This window comes from Mus caroli, unplaced genomic scaffold (genome assembly GCF_978045245.1).
Source record: "Mus caroli unplaced genomic scaffold, Mus_caroli_1 scaffold_1, whole genome shotgun sequence".
Lineage (NCBI taxonomy): Eukaryota > Metazoa > Chordata > Mammalia > Rodentia > Muridae > Mus > Mus caroli.
This window is the reverse complement of record NW_028227256.1, coordinates 184,789,569-184,806,524: the sequence shown is the minus strand read 5'-3', so window position 1 is coordinate 184,806,524 and position 16,956 is coordinate 184,789,569. Positions and strand designations below refer to the sequence as shown.

The following is a 16,956-nucleotide window of genomic DNA, read 5'->3' as shown; positions in this document are numbered from 1 at the left end:
TTTCTCACAGGACAAACTTTTGAGAGTCAATCTACAGTGTATCTACCTATCTGAATTTAAACTATATATGCATACATATACATATGTCTCTGACCTTATATAAACTATGTAACCCACTCATTGGCCAATGGTGGTAGAAATCTATTCCATAACATTCAACTAATTATTATCTAAGTATTCCAGAGACAGTAATTTAATAGACAGGAAGCACTAGGACATACAGGACCTGAGAAAAATATTGGGGGAGCTGTCTATATAAACAATGTGATTTTAAAAATTCATGATCTCATCAAGTGTGGTGGACTTCAGGGCCAGTCTCAGATACATAATTAGTTAAAGACTACCCTTGGGTAACATGAGGACCTGTCTCAAACCAAACAAAACAAAAAAACATGATCCCATGTGAGATGTAGTGGTTTATTGATGATGTTCTACAACAAATGGGTAGAGAATGAGAACAAGTACACATTAGTTTACTGTTCCACCATTATACATGGAAATTCCATCAATGCCTACTCGTTAAGGAACTATTTCTCTGTACTCTTTAGTTTCAAATATCACATCCTTGGCTATCTTCACACTCCCCATCATAAGAAAAAGTAATTCTCTACTAACTATCCATGGTTTTTCAAAACCTGCTTGCATTAAAGAATATAGACCATTTCTTCTATAGTTTCCTGATACCATTTATTTGGAGCCATTCAGATCCTCTACATCACAGTACTAAGCATGAATACTGACTAGTGACTCCCAAGGCTGCCACTACATTTCATTGAGGATGACTACTAACAAAGGATTATTTAAAGTACACAGGAAAATAAAAATGCCATTGCATTTCCTGGCCGTGCTAAGTTTAGCAACTAGAACTGTACACTTAAACAGATATTTCAACCATAACTACTCTTGAACCCCTGGGCTGTTATTTATGTATTCCCAAATGCCATCCTTCATCCTGGGCTTCACCCCTGCCTTCCTTAGAGTACCTAAGGTATACTTAAGGACAGTCCCATTCCCATAACAAATACTTGTCCCTTTCTTTTGTTTTCTTAGCCCAAGTTCAGAAAATTTATTTTGCTAGAACAATTTGATATCTTAAGCATTACTGAGCCAACGGGACATCAGAATAAAAGTTGTCTAAAGTAAAGGTACAGCACATTAACAAACAAATGATCCTTAGTCATGAAGTTATAAATGCAGAGTAGGATGGGGGTAAGAGGTGAGTTAATCCAAACTACAACAATCAAGTCTTTAAACCACCTTCTGAATGGGTCTTCTGGATTGTTCCTTTCTTCTTGTCACTTTAAGCTCCCTTAAAAAGTATTCAATGGGGAATCACAGGAGGCACTGTTCTGTGGGTTCTTGAAGCTATATCAGGTATAGTCTGGCTACGTTACATGTAGTGGTTTCTGTATTTGTTTGGTAGAGTGACCTATGGCAAAGCAGGCTCAGTTACCCCACCAGTCAACCCCCTGGGAGCTATAATTTCCTCCATATCCATCACTGTTGTAAAAGCCTCCATAGCTACCTCCACCAAACCCTCTGCTGCTGCCATGGCTGCCTCCACCGCTGCGATTGTTGCTAGCACGGCCACTGCTGAAGCTGGAACTGCTGGCACCGCTACTTTGTCGATAGTCTCTAGCACCAAATCCTCCACTAAATCTGCTCTTGGACCGTCCACGACTGCCACCCTTGTAATGGTGTTCAAAAGCCATGTTTTCTAGCCAAGATGGCACTTCTTGTTTTGCTTCAACAAGAAGATCCAATAAATCTTTGGTAATATTTATGTTCCTCTCGTTGAAGAATGAGGTGGCAAGGCCAAGGTTTCCAACACGACCTGTACGGCCAATGCGATGCACATATTCTTCGATGTCACTAGGCAAGTCGAAATTGATGACATGTTTCACATTGGAAATATCCAGTCCTCTTGCAGCTACTGCTGTAGCCACTAGAATTGGACTTTTTCCTGATCGGAATTGGTGAAGGGCCTCTTCCCTATCTCGCTGAGATCGGTCTCCATGGATACTGGTACAAGCATATCCTTCGTGGTATAAGAAATCCTCCAGAGAATCTGCACCCTTTTTGGTCTCCACAAACACCAATATCAGGGAATCCTTGCCCGTTGCATTCAGGAGGTCAAGCAGAAATGACCGCTTGTCTGCTTCTTCCACCCACACGACTTTCTGTGTGATGTTCTCAGAAGTAGACCCAACTCTTCCTACGGCCAGAAAGATATATTCATCCAAGAAATCCCGAGCCAGCATCTGTATTTCCTTAGGAAAGGTAGCACTAAACATCATAGTGTGGCGGACACCTTTTGGAGGCATGGTGTCTTGCTCAACTATTCTTCGTATCTGAGGCTCAAAGCCCATGTCCAACATCCGATCCGCTTCATCTAACACCAAGTATTTGCAGAAGTCCAGTCCAATCTTTCCTCTCTCCATCATATCTACTAGCCGTCCTGGAGTAGCTACTAACAAGTGACAGCCACGTTCCAAGTCTCGAATCTGCTGCCCAATATCAGCTCCACCATAAACCACACAAGGACGAACTCGAGAGCGGTATGAGAATTTCCTGGCCTCCTCATAGATCTGCACGGCCAATTCTCTGGTCGGAGCCAAGACCAAGGAGATTGGATACTGTTTGCGACGCCCATACTTTCCATTCTCCTTCATGGCCCTCAAAGCTTCACCTGGACCATCCGTATAGATCTGACTCAAGATAGGTAGAAGAAAAGCTGCTGTTTTTCCAGACCCTGTTTGGGCACAAGCCATCAAGTCTCTTTTCTCCTTGATAATAGGAATAGCATGCTTTTGCACAGGAGTTGGGCGTGTGTAACGAGTGAGCTCGATGTTTCCCATAATAATCTCTCCCATCTCGACATCGCTGAAACTTTCAATATGTGGAGGGCAGTTATTCCCTGTCGCCTCAACCGGGATGTCATCATATTTCTCAAAGTTAATCCCAGTGTTGCCTCCGGAAAAGAGTTCCTGTTCCAAGCGTTCGCTTGGTGGGAGCGGTTTCGACCAGTCATCCTCGTCTGCTTTGTCACACCAGCGACTGTTCCCGCCCCGCTCAAATTTGCCAAAGCCACTTCTACCTCCCCGGCTGCCAACGCCCTCGTAGTCACTCCGCCCGCGGTCGTCAAACCTTCCCCTGGAGCCGCTTCCGCCGCGGTCACTGAAGAAACTGGACTTGGCTCTCGTGTCGCTGCGGGACCCGAAGCTGCTGTAGGCATCCTTGTCTTTACTCCACCGTGAGCCGTCTTTGTCGTAGGACGCCTTGGCGGCCTCCCGGTTCCGCAGGTGAGGGGGGATGTAGCGCCCTTTGCTGGCTGTGCTGCCCCCGCTCTGGCTGTCCGGAGACGTCAGGTCTAGGCCAGCCAACTGCTGGTCCAGCCCGAGCTCATCTTCCTCTGCCACATGACTCATCCCTGAAGAGTACGGAGAACTCTGGGGCTTGCCTCTGCCGAGCTACGCTTTCACCTCAGAGGTCCTCTGTGGGGTGAACGGCGCGTCCGTCTGTCCGTCTGTCCGTCCGTCCAGTGGGCGACCTGATTCCCCCAAAGCCCGCTCTGCCGGCGCCGCGGGCCTCCCGTCCCTCTCACGGCCTCTCTCCGCGCTAACGCTATGGCTTCTGCCCGCCGCAGCTCCTGCGCGCCGATTTCTAATCTCGCGAGACTTCCTGGTCAGGCCTAGCGCGCCATCGCCCGCGATGCGGTCACAGGGCCCGCCGCCCTGTCAGACTTACAGCGGCGGAACAGCACTCGGTTGAGTTCATAATGGAGTTAGATGTACACGGCGGCCCGTAGCCCCCCGGAACGTCGATCAACCCGACCGCTGCCCTGTTTGGCTTGAACTTCACCTTCCCTCTACTGCGCGATTTCCCCCGTGCGTGCCTTGGAAGTCCTCAAGATCTCGCGAGAACTCTGCCCTCTAGCAGTGAGGCCTTGAAAGTTCCTGTAGGCCTCTTGGCTCTCCGCTGCTCACTATGGCGTTGTTTGTTTCTTGTTGTGTTTTGGGGTTTGTTCTTCCGTCCTCTCCCGCGCTCCACCTTTTCCTGTCGTTTCCGAGCTGTGGCGGTTCTCCGGTTTAATTAGCTCTTGCTTTCTCCGAGGGCAGCCTTTCTGGGACCGGAGTTAGGCGGAAAGAGGCCCAAAACCAAGAGGGCAGCGGGTCACGTGGCCACAGGTGTCCCGTGGAGTGGCCATTTTGTGCAGTAGGAAACGGTTGCTTGAATACAGTGTTCGGAATGGGGGGCGGGGTAGGGGGAAGGGGCGGTTGGTGGCAAGGGTGGGGTCGGGGAGGTAAAGGGGAGTGAAGAATGTGTTTCCCTTAAGACCAAGTAAGGACAGAAAGCTCGAACCTGTTGACCAGGGGGAGGGGGCCACTCCACAGTTGCCCAGACCCCGCTTGGAGACCATGGAAAGGGCGCTGACAACCGGTGGTAGCACTGGTTCCACAGAGTAAACGACACACGGAAACCAAGAGATGCTGCCTTGCATCTCCTAGTGCCGGGTATTCGGAACCCTTAACTCCTCAGATCCAACCTGAGTGGGATTCACCCCGGATCCGCGACCTGACGTGGCCCTGCTCCTGCAGCCACAGCTCTGCATCTCCCTGGTGTGCAGGTTGAGGGTTGCTGGAGGGGCTCCTGCTCTGCACAAACACCTTGGCCATCCTGCTTAGTATGGGGCAAGGAGAGAGGGCTTGTGTATTTCGAAATAACTCCACGATGGGTGATTTGGGCCAAATAGTGTTTAAAGATGTGGCTTTGACCGTGGGTTCCCTTGGAAGTCTAAGGGATGGTGCGAAATGTGTGCCACTCATTTTTGTGCAAGATATTTGTAATCTGGAAAGATGACTTGGCACTTAAGAGCACTTGCTGCTCTTGCAGAGGAGGGGACTTGGTTTCCCAGCACCCACATCTGATGGCTCACAACTGTTATTAACGTTAGTTCCAGGGGAATTTGATGCCCCCTTCTGGCACCCCAGCAGTCACACATAAAACTGCAAGCACATACATAGACACATAAATTTTTAAAGTGGTTTAATAACTGCAACAGAAAAGATCATTACTGGTTTATTTCATAATAGATGTTGTACATCCTGCTTCTGCCATATATAAATGTTAATTGAAAATAGGGCTTCTCTCTCTCTCTCTCTCTCTCTCTCTCTCTCTCTCTCTCTCTCTCTCTCTCAGAAGCTTTAGAATCTAGGCTAAAATGACTGACCAATATGACCCTATATATTGAATATGATGTATGGGGTACAGAAGAGAGTGGATGAAGGATGTTTGTTTTCATGGGTTCTTCTAGGATCTTTAACCCCACAGTGGACAGCTGATAAACGAAGTCAGTATACCCAGGAGAGCAGAGATCAGAAACATAGACAAAGAGGGGATTCCTTGATCCCATTAAGTCTGAGGTCTGCCTAACCTTTGAAACTGAATTATATGAACTGTTAGGTCCTTTGTATCTTTATGCCATTTTAAAATGGATTTATTTTTTCATGACAGGGTTTCTCTGTGTCCTGGAACTCACTTTGTAGACCAGGCTGGCCTCGAACTCAGAAATCCACCTGCCTCTGCCTCCTGAGTGCTGGGATTAAAGGCGTGCGCCACCACACCTGGCTTTAAAATGGATTTTTAAAGTTACTGAGAACATAGAGTCCCCAAATGACACCAGTATGGGCTACTAAACCATAATTAGTCAAATCTTTTCACCATAAGAAGTGCAGAATAAAGGACCAAAGGGAAAAACACCCTGACCCTGACTTAACCTCAAGCTGGAGACCTGGGCCAAGAAACAGAATCCCACCAATCCTTGAGCTTACTCCAGAAACCCACCCATCCCTAAGCGTGCGAGCGCTCTTAAAGTAAAGAATTGAAATCCTACCAATCCTCACCTTGGAACCATCCATCTTGAAAGCTCCCCACTTCCCCCAAGAGATGCCACTGCCCTTTCTGCTCAGGTCCCTGGTGCTGCTCTACCAAGCAGAGCTATCCACCCTCCTGAGATCCAGTTTTCCTTCCAATAGATCTGTGAGGTTTGTTCTGTGGTGTGACTGCAGTCTTCCTTGATTCCTGATTGCCAGGATATCTCTGGCAGCAGAGATGTGATGTAACACTTCTGCCACAGCCTAGTTTTGGTTGGGAGACCTGCTCCTGCCAGAGCAGAAATGTTACACTTGCACTGGGGAAACCTTTCTGGGCAGCTGGAGCAGAGCTGTTACAAGAATGGAAACAGTATCAACTAGAACTCTGGAAGGCTGCTTAAAAGAACTTTGAAAATTAGGGAAAGGCCAGAGAGGGTCTTTGGGGTAACTGGGTGAGTTGAGTAACTTTATTCTGAATGTCCTGGAGTCTTTACCAACATTAGTGCTATGAACCTTCACTACAAGAGCTTCCTTGATAGCTTTTCTGATATTCCTAGGCTCATGATCATGTCATGGTCAGGGGGTTGGTTAAATGTTTAGCCTTATATTGCTCCAACTCTAAGTTTTAAAAATTCTTCCTTCAAATAAATTATTGGTGTTGAATTTCAGGTTGGTAGCTTTCCAGAATAGCTCTCTTTCTCAGCAGTTCCATGTTTTACTATTCCCCTCCCTTTGACTATAGAAGTGATAGGGTGGAATTTCTGTCATTAGGTTGTAAAACATCACAGATCATCTTGTTGGACTCCTGCACTATAAATAAGAAAAACTCAAGCTGTAAAATATAATCTGAAAGGAATCATAAAAACATGTCATGTTCTGGATTCTAAACCATAATAAGATGTGAATAAGACTATATATTTGGCTTTTCTTCAACTCATTCTTAATCTACAAATGAAAAAAAAATTACATATATAGTGCAAACCAGGACCTATCTTTGACCATGCCTTAAGATCTTCTCTAGTAAAAAGCATGCACCTGGCCTGTGTTTCTCCTCTGCTTCATTTGCTTCTCTGTCTGGATCCACCCAACCCCCACCCCTAAAGAATTTCAGTCACTCCCTACATTTGGCTGCCTCTCAACTTCTGAACTGAACTTCTAAAAGTTTAAAGGGGAGATGCTCTCACAAGGAGATTTGCTTGTCTCCAAGCCGGGCTGTGCCTTCCTTTAATTAAAAATGGTATTGATTTTTCTCTGCTTAATGATAGGCACTAGTCTGCCCTCCTGATGTTCACCACTGACAGCTTAAGTATGAAACAAAGGGCACTTATTCAGCACTTAATGCAAAATTATGACTGATTAAAAAGTGATTTATCATGAGAACTACATCTGCATAGGGTGTGTGTGTGTGTGTGTTACTGTACCCAGAGTTTGGACAGCACAGCAGGATTCTGAGAACAATTCTCTCCCTTTGTAGTCCAGTTCTCTCCAGATTTTCTCCCCTTGTTTCCACACAAAGTGGAGAACACAATATTCACTGAATTCAGGACCATGAAACACAGGAAAAGAATTGCGGAAGTCATGATTGTAGCGTCCAGCAACTGGTTATTGTTAGGATGCCCTGCTGCCTTCAGGAGGGAAAACAACATGGTCTTCTTAGTACTCCATTCTTCTGGTGCCTGCCTTGCTGTCTGCTGTGTGACATGCTGGAAGTGGACACAACACACTGGGTGAAAAAGGACCACTAAAAGATTTAGAAAGATATGAGAACCTAGAGGAAAACAAAAACAACTTTTTAAAGCCCTGTCTATAGCTGTATCATTTTCATACTCTAGAAAAACAAAGAAAAATATCTGAAGAGAGTAGAGGAATAATACATCTATCATACAGAGTAACAGAAAATTTTATTTTTATTTTATTAAATAACTGACTTCTCAGAAGTAATTCAAACAAGAAGAGAATGGAACACTAAATGTATGTAAGTAGTGGAAATATTTTGTTTTTCAATGCTGGGGTGTGAACCCAAGGGCTTTAAACATGCTAGGTAAAGATGCTAAAACTGTGCCAACCTTCATCTTTAACTGAGACTTAAAATGTTAAGAGAAGCAGCCACATGAAGTGATCCTTCAAATGTAAAGGAAAAAAAAGAGACTATTCACACAAAAATTGAGGGAACTTGTGAAAGAATTAAGAAAAAATTAACATGTCACAAATTTAGATCTAAGGACTGGCAAGGTAGCTCAAGGGTTAAGAGCTTCTCTGGCACAGGTCCTAGGTTCAATTCTTAGCACCCACTTGGGGGCTCACAACCTCCTGTAACTCCAGTTGAGAGTTTCTGAGGTCTTCTGGTGGCACACATATGTACATATAAAGTACGGGAATCTTTAAAAATACTTCATATCTAAGAGAAAAAGCAACAGAATAAAGAAATAAATGAAGATTAAAAAATTATTCTTAGGTGCGCCATCTGACAGTTTGCATAAATAATAATTTATGTAGCCCCATATGATCCCCTTTTATTATGTTAATGGATCAAATCCTTGATAGACTAATTATATGTAAGATGTCCTGATATGAGTATTGTGTGGGTTTGGACACACACTTGTACACACACACAGCCAGCAGAGTCCTTATATATGAAATGTCCTTTGTGGATGTCCATGATTTAGTATATATATATATATATATATATATATATATATATATATATATATAGAGAGAGAGAGAGAGAGAGAGAGAGAGAGAATCTTAAATGTAATATAGGATTATATTTAGATTATATATATATTAGGATAATATATGTAAGGTTATACATATAATATTAAGATGATACATCATCATATATAAGATATGATAAGATAATATCATATCTTATATATATAATACATCATCATATATAAGATAATATAAAATTCTATATTATATATAGATTATACACATATATAAAATATAAAGATATTTAATATGTAGGTCCCTGAAGACTATTGCCTGTGCTGTACAAATACCTAAAGAACTAAACAAAATCCCACAAGTAGATAGTGCTGTAGTTCCTGAGATTCAGTGACAAGGGCCTAAGTGGGAATTCTCAACCAGAAATATATGTCTGGTACAGGAAAGGAGTAGCTGGGAGTCCAGTGAGTCTCAGGCTTTGCCAAGGTCTGGTTTTTATTGTTGTTACTGCTATTGTTGCTGTTGCTGCTGTTGTTTTTGATGATATGTATTCTTGAATCTCTGATAAAGCTTGATTGTATGGGTTGCGTAGGTCAATATATCAGGTCATTTGCTAAGTGGGGTTCATGTAAAATAATACAAATTTAGCTTACATTAAGAACTATTGGTCTCTGTGATTCATCATATAAAAGGGACATGAGTGACTTGTTTAAAGATAAAGCCATCTCATGACTCCATAATAACTTATTCCATGAACATCTCACTCTGCATGCCAGGAACTGCTCAAGATGTTAGTATAGTAATGGGACAGACACATACACATATTGTCTCCTGCTCTGAAACAACAGCAAAGTCCGTGTGCTAATGGGGCTTACAATACTCATCGCATTACATACATTACATTCAATGCTCATCTGAATCAGACATGTAAGGGAAAATTCTAGTAGGAATATGTGAAGTGGAAATTTCTGGTTTCTTTGAAGACTCAGGTGTATCACATGATGCTTTTTTTGGGGGGGTGCAGCGAACTTTATTGATGGTATTCAAAAGAGTAGGGAGGGCTCCGTAGGCCCCTCCTGTTATGGGGGTCTGGGGTGGAAATTGTGAGGGAGATGCTCAATGTTGGAGGCCAAGTTGCTCTCAGTGTCCTTGCTGGGGTGGGTGGTCCAGGGTTTCTTACTCCTTGGAGGCCATGTAGGCCATGAGGTCCACCACCCTGTTGCTGTAGCCGTATTCATTGTCATACCAGGAAATGATCTTGACAAAGTTGTCATTGAGAGCAATGCCAGCCCTGGCATCGATGATGGAAGAGTGGGAGTTGCTGTTGAAGTCACAGGAGACAACCTGGTCCTCAGTGTAGCCCAAGATGCCCTTCAGTGGGCCCTCAGATGCCTGCTTCACCACCGTCTTGATGTCATCATACTTGGCAGGTTTCTCCAGGCGGCACATCAGATCCACGTCAGTTCCTACTGTTGGGGGTAGGAACACGGAAGGCCATGCCAGTGAGCTTCTGTTCAGCTCTGGGATGACCTTGCCCACAGCCTTGGCAGCACCAGTGGATGCAGAGTTGATGTTCTGGGCAGCCCCACAGCCATCACATCACAGCTTTCCAGAGGGGCCATTCACAGTCTTCTGAGTGGCAGTGATGGCATGGACTGTGGTCATGAGCCCTTCCACGATGCCAAAGTTGTCATGGATGACCTTGGCCAGGGGGCTAAGCAGTTGGTGGTGCAGGATGCATGGCTGACAATCTTGAGTGAGTTGTCATATTTCTCGTGGTGCACACCCATCACAAACATGGAGGCATCAGCAGAAGGGGCGGAGATGATGGCCCTTTTGGCTCCACCCTTCAGGTGGGCCCCAGCCTTCTCCATGGTGGTGAAGACACCAGTAGACTCCACAACATACTCAGCACCGGCCTCATCCCATTTGATGTTAGCAGGGTCTCGCTCCTGGAAGATGGTGATGGGATTCCCATTAATGATGAGCTTCCCATTCTCGGCCTTGACTGTACCATTAAATTTGCCATGGGAGGAGTCATACTGGAACATGTAGACCATGTAGTTGAGGTCAATGAAGGGGTCGTTGATGGCAACAACCTCCACTTTGCCATGTGGAGAGAAGATGGCAGCCCTGGTGACCAGGCACCCAACACGGCCAAATCTGTTCACACCAACCTTCACCATTTTGTCTACAGGACAAGGCTGGCACTGCACAAGAAGATGCGACTGTCTCTGGAACGGAGGAGCAGAGAGCCACGTGATATTTTTCTAGAAACTGTCTTATGAGAGGATGTTTTGCTGAGAACAGACATGTGGTATTTTTTGGAAGCTGCCTGAAAAAAGGACATGCGATGTTTTGCTGGAGCAGACACTTAAGAGGAGGAGACATGCTGTTTGGAAAGGGTGTAAGTCTAACCCAACAAACAGTAGACAACACTCCGGCATTGATTTGCCTTGCCACTCTGCAGGTCTTCATTGGGCTTTGCTATGCTGGTCTTCACTAAAGATGCTGTGGCATTGGTTTGCCTTGCCTTCTTTGCACCATTGCTTGAAGTGACTACATAGAAACTCACCAAAGAACTTCTTGGACTGATTGGCAGAGCCTCCTGCTTCTTCCAGATGGAACTGCTGTTGTTGATTCATGAATTGTGTCTTCCGTTGGATCGAGTTACCACTGCTGATTCATGTGACCTGGACTGCAGATATCCTGATAACAAAGACTGGAATCACCCAAAAGAACTCTTTCTAAACAGGCCCACATCCTCCTCTGACCTATTAACCTTTCCTGTCTACCACCTCTGGTGGGTGGTGGGCTAGAGATTAAACTAGATTGTGAAAAAGAAAATCTAAGCCTACAAATACGTCATAGCAATTTTAATTCAGGAAGTAGTAGCTGCTGGTGCCTTACTGGGTACATTGCTTAAAACCTAATCAGTATACTCAGAATTTTCTAATGATCAGAAGGACTTGCTAAAGTTCCTTGTGTAAGCAAGCTAGTGAGAGAGGATGCAGGGAGACTGTCTCTGTACTATAGCTTAACAGATTGACCCTTCAAGATTTTAAGCAGCTGCCTGCCTCTGCATAAACACCAGAGGGCGGCACAGCTGCAAAGGCATCTCCTGCTGGAGGACCTGAATGAGGACTGCCTGAGAGACCAAGGATTGGTGACACAGACAATGCCAGCCAATCAGGAACTGCTGTTTAGAAGAGATGCTTTCTGGGGACCAATGGGGCACAGGTGGAGGGTATTAAAGAGCGTGCAGCAGCATTCTGATGAGTTTGTGGTGTTTCTTACCTGCTCCTGGAGTCTATATCATTGTTTCTAGGCCACCTCACCTCCAATCCCCAAGGGGAAGTAAGATCAGGCAGCAGGTGGTCCCCAGCACAGGCAACAGAACAGCCCAAGCCATTGCTGCCTACCACAGTCTGAGGAGAATATGTGGAAGTCTACACATAATCAGCTTTCATCATTTTATAACCCCAGCCCTGTGATTTCAATTCTGTTACTTCATAACTCAGCCCTGGGTTCCTTATCCATTGAATGGGTTACCACATACAGATTTAGGTAAAGATTAAATATGTATTTCATACAGAAGTGAACATTTTAAATATATGCTGATTCTGTAGCATGCACAAATACCTCATACCTAAATCGTTTTCTGACGTTTGTCATACCCCAGGTATAGTTGTTAGTAGCTTTAAGTGCTTGCTGTCAAACCACAGCATATACCTCAGAAAATGTTTTCAGGGTGTGGGGGGAGTTCACTGATACAGCAACCAATTAAGCAAGATCTCCATAGTCACCACAACTTTCTGTGACTGTTACCATTTCGGCATTGGCCTTCCACCAGCAAACGGAAGCAGTTCCTGAAGGCTCACACAATTGGTAGCACACTCGTGCTAATGAAGTACTGTTAATTCTTAAATTTTGCATTACATTTGCTTATTTGTTTCCTTGAGAACACACACATACACACACACACACACACACACACACACCACGCTCTTTAGGTCACAGATTTGTGCTACATGACTGGAATCGGTTCTCCCCTTCTACCACGTGGATCCCAGGGAAGGAGCTCCAGTCTGCAGGCTTGCGGGCCTTCATATGCTGCGACATTTTGCCGGGCATCAGTGTAGTGTTTTTAAATGAAGGTTTAATGCTAAACTGAACATGGACATGGGCACAGAGGAGAGGGAGAGAGAACACTTATTGCAATTTTCACTTTATTACAGTGATGTGACGTTTTCTCCTTCATCAAAGAATGTGAGTACCCATCTTAGACAGTAGCTCAAAACATAGAGCAGAAAGTGACTGGATGGTAAAAGGTTCTCCCAGATCTCTCTGATATTGCTTTGTAGATGTACCCCGAGGATTCAAAACACTAACTTAGCAGAAAATGACTAAAGCCTTCTCTTTCTTCTTGATACACCACTATTTTGGTCTTGGAAATACTTGCTTAATTTAGGACCTCCCATTGTGGCAGAGCTAGCCCAACCCTTTCTTCTCCTGAGTTGTGTCTCTTCCTTCCTTCCTTCCTTCCTTCCTTGGTTCTTCTTTTCTGAAGGAAGTCCCTGCTCAGCCCATCACTCTGATGGAAATTCTACTCCCTGAATGGCTGATGGCATGGATCTGCCACACAGTAGTGAGCATCTCTTTCAGTCACTCTGAGGCTTCCAGAATGATCGGCAGCTTCAGTTCCACCTCCTCCTGAGCAGCTGCTCATTTCTTAGCCATTGTGATGTTGCCCCCCTCTTCCACTGCTCTTTGAAAGGACGCCATCATAGAACATCTTATCACATAATTCAGACCCTCAAGCATCATATCAGAATAGTTTGGTGTTGGGTACCACATTCTTATTCTTGAAATGTCCCCTTATCTGTCCTTGATGCCGTATCAATTCTTGTTCTGTCCTTTGCGTTTTTCTTTTTTACTTACTCATCCTGATTTTTCTAATCTTTAATTTTTCTGAGTTGATCTCCTTACCCTCTTACACAAAGACATTCATAGTTCCCTGAGTTCACTTTCATTTCTCTAGACTGTCATTCAAAGCTTCCCCCAAACCATCCCCAGGGTGTAGAGTGGCTATTGGTCTAGGTGGTGGAAGGCATAGTTCACTTTAGAACTATTTATTTATTTATTTTATATTTGTCCTGAAAACTTAGTAGCATGACAACACTCTAGGAAACACTCTAAGATTTTGACTAACATAAACTTTTGGAAGCCTCGTGGCAAGCTTATGAGGCAGGTGCTATGAGGAGATCTCAGAGCTATGACCGTAAACCTAGGAAGGGTGAGTCCATGCTGTCAATCACATTGCTTCTCAGCCAAGTCACATGCATTCCTCCAGACTCAAGTGTCGGTTCTTATGGACTACCTCAGGGTCACCACAGTGACAGCACCAGACTCCCACTCCACCCATCCAAGAAACACCCGAGCATGTCCCTCCTGTGCCATGCAACCCTGCCAATGGTGGGGATGAGACCACAGATCACCCAGGCGCTTGCCTGGTCACAGTGAGAGCTCAGGGAGTGCTGAGTGGAGACATAGTCAAATAAATGGAAATAATTTGTCAGATTGTCAAAGTTACAAAGAAAAACCAGTGCATGGCAACTCACCGCCCCCCCCCCATGAGCTTGCAGTCTTGTTTCTGTTTGCTCATGAGCCCTGGAAATTAACCACTGGGTGGGGGTTAGGGACACAGCAGTCAGAAGGAAGGGTCATAGGAGTGTGTGCTCTTTGGAGGTCACTCACTGTCCTTTTCTCTTTAAGGGGCAGAGACAAGGAGATGGGCTGGCCTTTTCATAAACCTCTCCATCCCTGCACTTGAACCTCCAAGGTACCAGACAATGGAGCTTCTTGTTGCCATCAAAGCTCTTCCCTGGCCTTCCATGCCATTGCTCGCTGTCAAGACCAGTTCTCTTGGGGGTGACACCTCACACATCTAAGGCGGCTCCCCTGCCCCATGTTACATGGGGTGTCTCAGAGTGGGAAACCCTCAGGTTTGTATTAAATCCCATTTGGCTTGGGCTTCAGCTCGTTCACATTTCACGGGGAACTTTTGCTTCCTCAAACCTTGGTAGCTGCTTATGAATTCTGCATTCACACTTGACTGGGAGAGACCAGGAGGTGGCCAGACAGGCCTGCTAGTGACACAGTGAGCAGCCAGGAGGGGCATCTTACAGTAAGAAGCTCATATCAAGGGAGTATGAGCTCAAGAGAGTTACCTAGGCTGAGAGAAGCAGCAAGAAACAAAAAAATAAGGAGCCTCCCTTTCCTCTCTGAGTGCCTCTAATGACCTAGGGGGAAACTGCACAGCAGTCATTTCGCAGATCCGATGGCAGGTCACTGCGACAGATGTTCCCAGCATATGTACAGAATTAATTACCCACTAGTAAACAAAGTCTGTGATGCGAAGAGTCATTTTGTCCACATTTCTTATGATTTTGCTGTTAGCTGAAGCTTACTTTTTCTGGATCATCTAGATCTCCTTGGATTAAAGCTCTTCTTATTGGGTTCTGAGGAAGGGGTCCAAAGAGAAACAAGAGCCTGGGTCACTAGAGAGGAGGAATAGGTGGAGGAGAGGGGTGGGAGGAGGGGAAGAATGCAGCAGTCAGGACAACAGAGTCAGCCATCCTGAGATGGCTGGCTACACAATGAAGAGTGATTGGCAAATTGTCTGATTAAAACATTGGATGCCAGTCGTATTTTAAAAACATTCTAATAGTTACCTTATATTTAACAGCACTTAAACTTAATTTAGCCTCGTGCTGGGGAACAGCTGCGGTGTCTAAAAGGACCTAACCACACTCAGAGAATGAGTTTCCAAACAGGATTCCTCTTGAGTGACTTTTAAGCTTCTGAACGTATTTCTGTCTGGGGATGTAGAAGAAATTCTGATGTCTAGCAATCAACAAAAGACAAATTAAAAGGAAGGACTCAAGAGCCTCTTAAGTTTTCTAAGGTAGTTATTTCCTTGACTATTTTCATTGTCAACAACAAAAACAAAACAAAAAACTCAACCCAAATACCCTCTAAAGGGCAGAACTGAACCCAGGCCAGTTCAGAACCAGCAGCTCTGTGTTTTGATCCCATTCAGCAGGGCTTTATATTTTTCTGGGAATGTGCTAGGGAGAGGTGAGTCAGAGGCATTGTTTGAATTCTCTTTCAGGACTGGGATATAACTAGGGATTATGGATTCCTTATGCTAGGTACCCATTTCCTGTTCTCTCTTCCTTCAAACTCCACCTGTCACAACTAATAAAAGTCTCTGCAAAACGATCTATGATTTTTGTTGTTGTTTGGTTTGGCTTATAAGACAGGGTATCTCTGTGTAGCCCTGGCTGTCGTGGAAGTCATTCTTTAGACCAGGCTGGCCTCGAACTCAGAGATCTGCCTGCCTCTGCCTCCCAAGCACTGGGATTAAAAAGGCACATATCACCATGCTGAGCTTGATCCATGATTTTTAATGCTACATTGGTATTCATTTTTGCTGCAAGCCACCAGAGTCTGGCCATTGAAAATTTTTGATGTAAAAGTTTCTTGTCCTCACTTCCCAGGGAACTCCAATTATTTGCCTTAATTCCCCCACAATTGAGAGATGGATTATGAACCACTCTTTTGTTTGTTTCTGCCAGCTTTGTTATTTAGAACATCAGCTATCTACTAAATACTTCCTGACGTAGGACTTCAGCTCCTTTGTCTTGGCTTGTTTTATAAAGCACGCCACCTGTGTCTTTAGTTTGGTAATTCTGAGGACAATGAGCTGTAATCTGGGGACTGGAGAGATGGTTCAGTGGTTAAACATGTGTTCCAGAAGCACAAAGACCTGAATTCAAATCCCTAGCATCCATGTTAAAAAGAAGCTGGGGACAACGATGCATGACTATAACCCTGCTGCTGTAAAGGGTGAAGTTAGGAGGGGCCACAGGGCCTGTCGGCTGCTAGCCTAGACCGTCTCAGAAAAATAAGGCAGGGCTGCCTTCTTTCTCTGGACGCCAGGTATGTGCATGAGTGGGTACATTTACCCCTGCTTCCTGGAAGTATGCTTACACTACACACACACACACACACACACACACACACACACACACACACACACACACTTTAAAGGCACAGTCATATTTATATTGCCTTGGTTCATCCGCCTTGATAGATGTTTGTAAGTAAACACTGACCCCAGAGGGTCATAGCGCAAAGATTCATGAACTTGATACAAGTCACCTTGAGATACTTAGTTACACTGTAACAATGCAGGAGCGTTCAGGAGGCAGTCTTCTGGGCATGTTGCAACTCTGCTGCATTTGACTACTCTCTCATTAAGGAAAACAATAGCAACCTAATGCAGATTGTCCATTTCCCAGCTTCTTAATCTCCATACCATTGTGTTTCCATTCCAGGCCTTATACATAAT

The 16,956-nt window shown here is 44.7% G+C and overlaps 1 protein-coding gene and 1 pseudogene across 1 annotated transcript; both read right to left on the bottom strand.

Moving 5' to 3' along the window:
* Positions 1–403: 403 nt before the first annotated feature.
* LOC110302889 (putative ATP-dependent RNA helicase Pl10) lies at positions 404–4,199 on the bottom strand. Its single transcript, XM_021173686.1, has one exon. The coding sequence runs from the start codon at positions 3,426–3,428 to the stop codon at positions 1,446–1,448; it is 1,983 nt and encodes a 660-aa protein (XP_021029345.1). The 5' UTR covers positions 3,429–4,199; the 3' UTR covers positions 404–1,445.
* LOC110301986 (glyceraldehyde-3-phosphate dehydrogenase pseudogene) lies at positions 3,471–10,726 on the bottom strand (annotated as a pseudogene).
* Between the last annotated feature and the right edge of the window lie 6,230 nt (positions 10,727–16,956).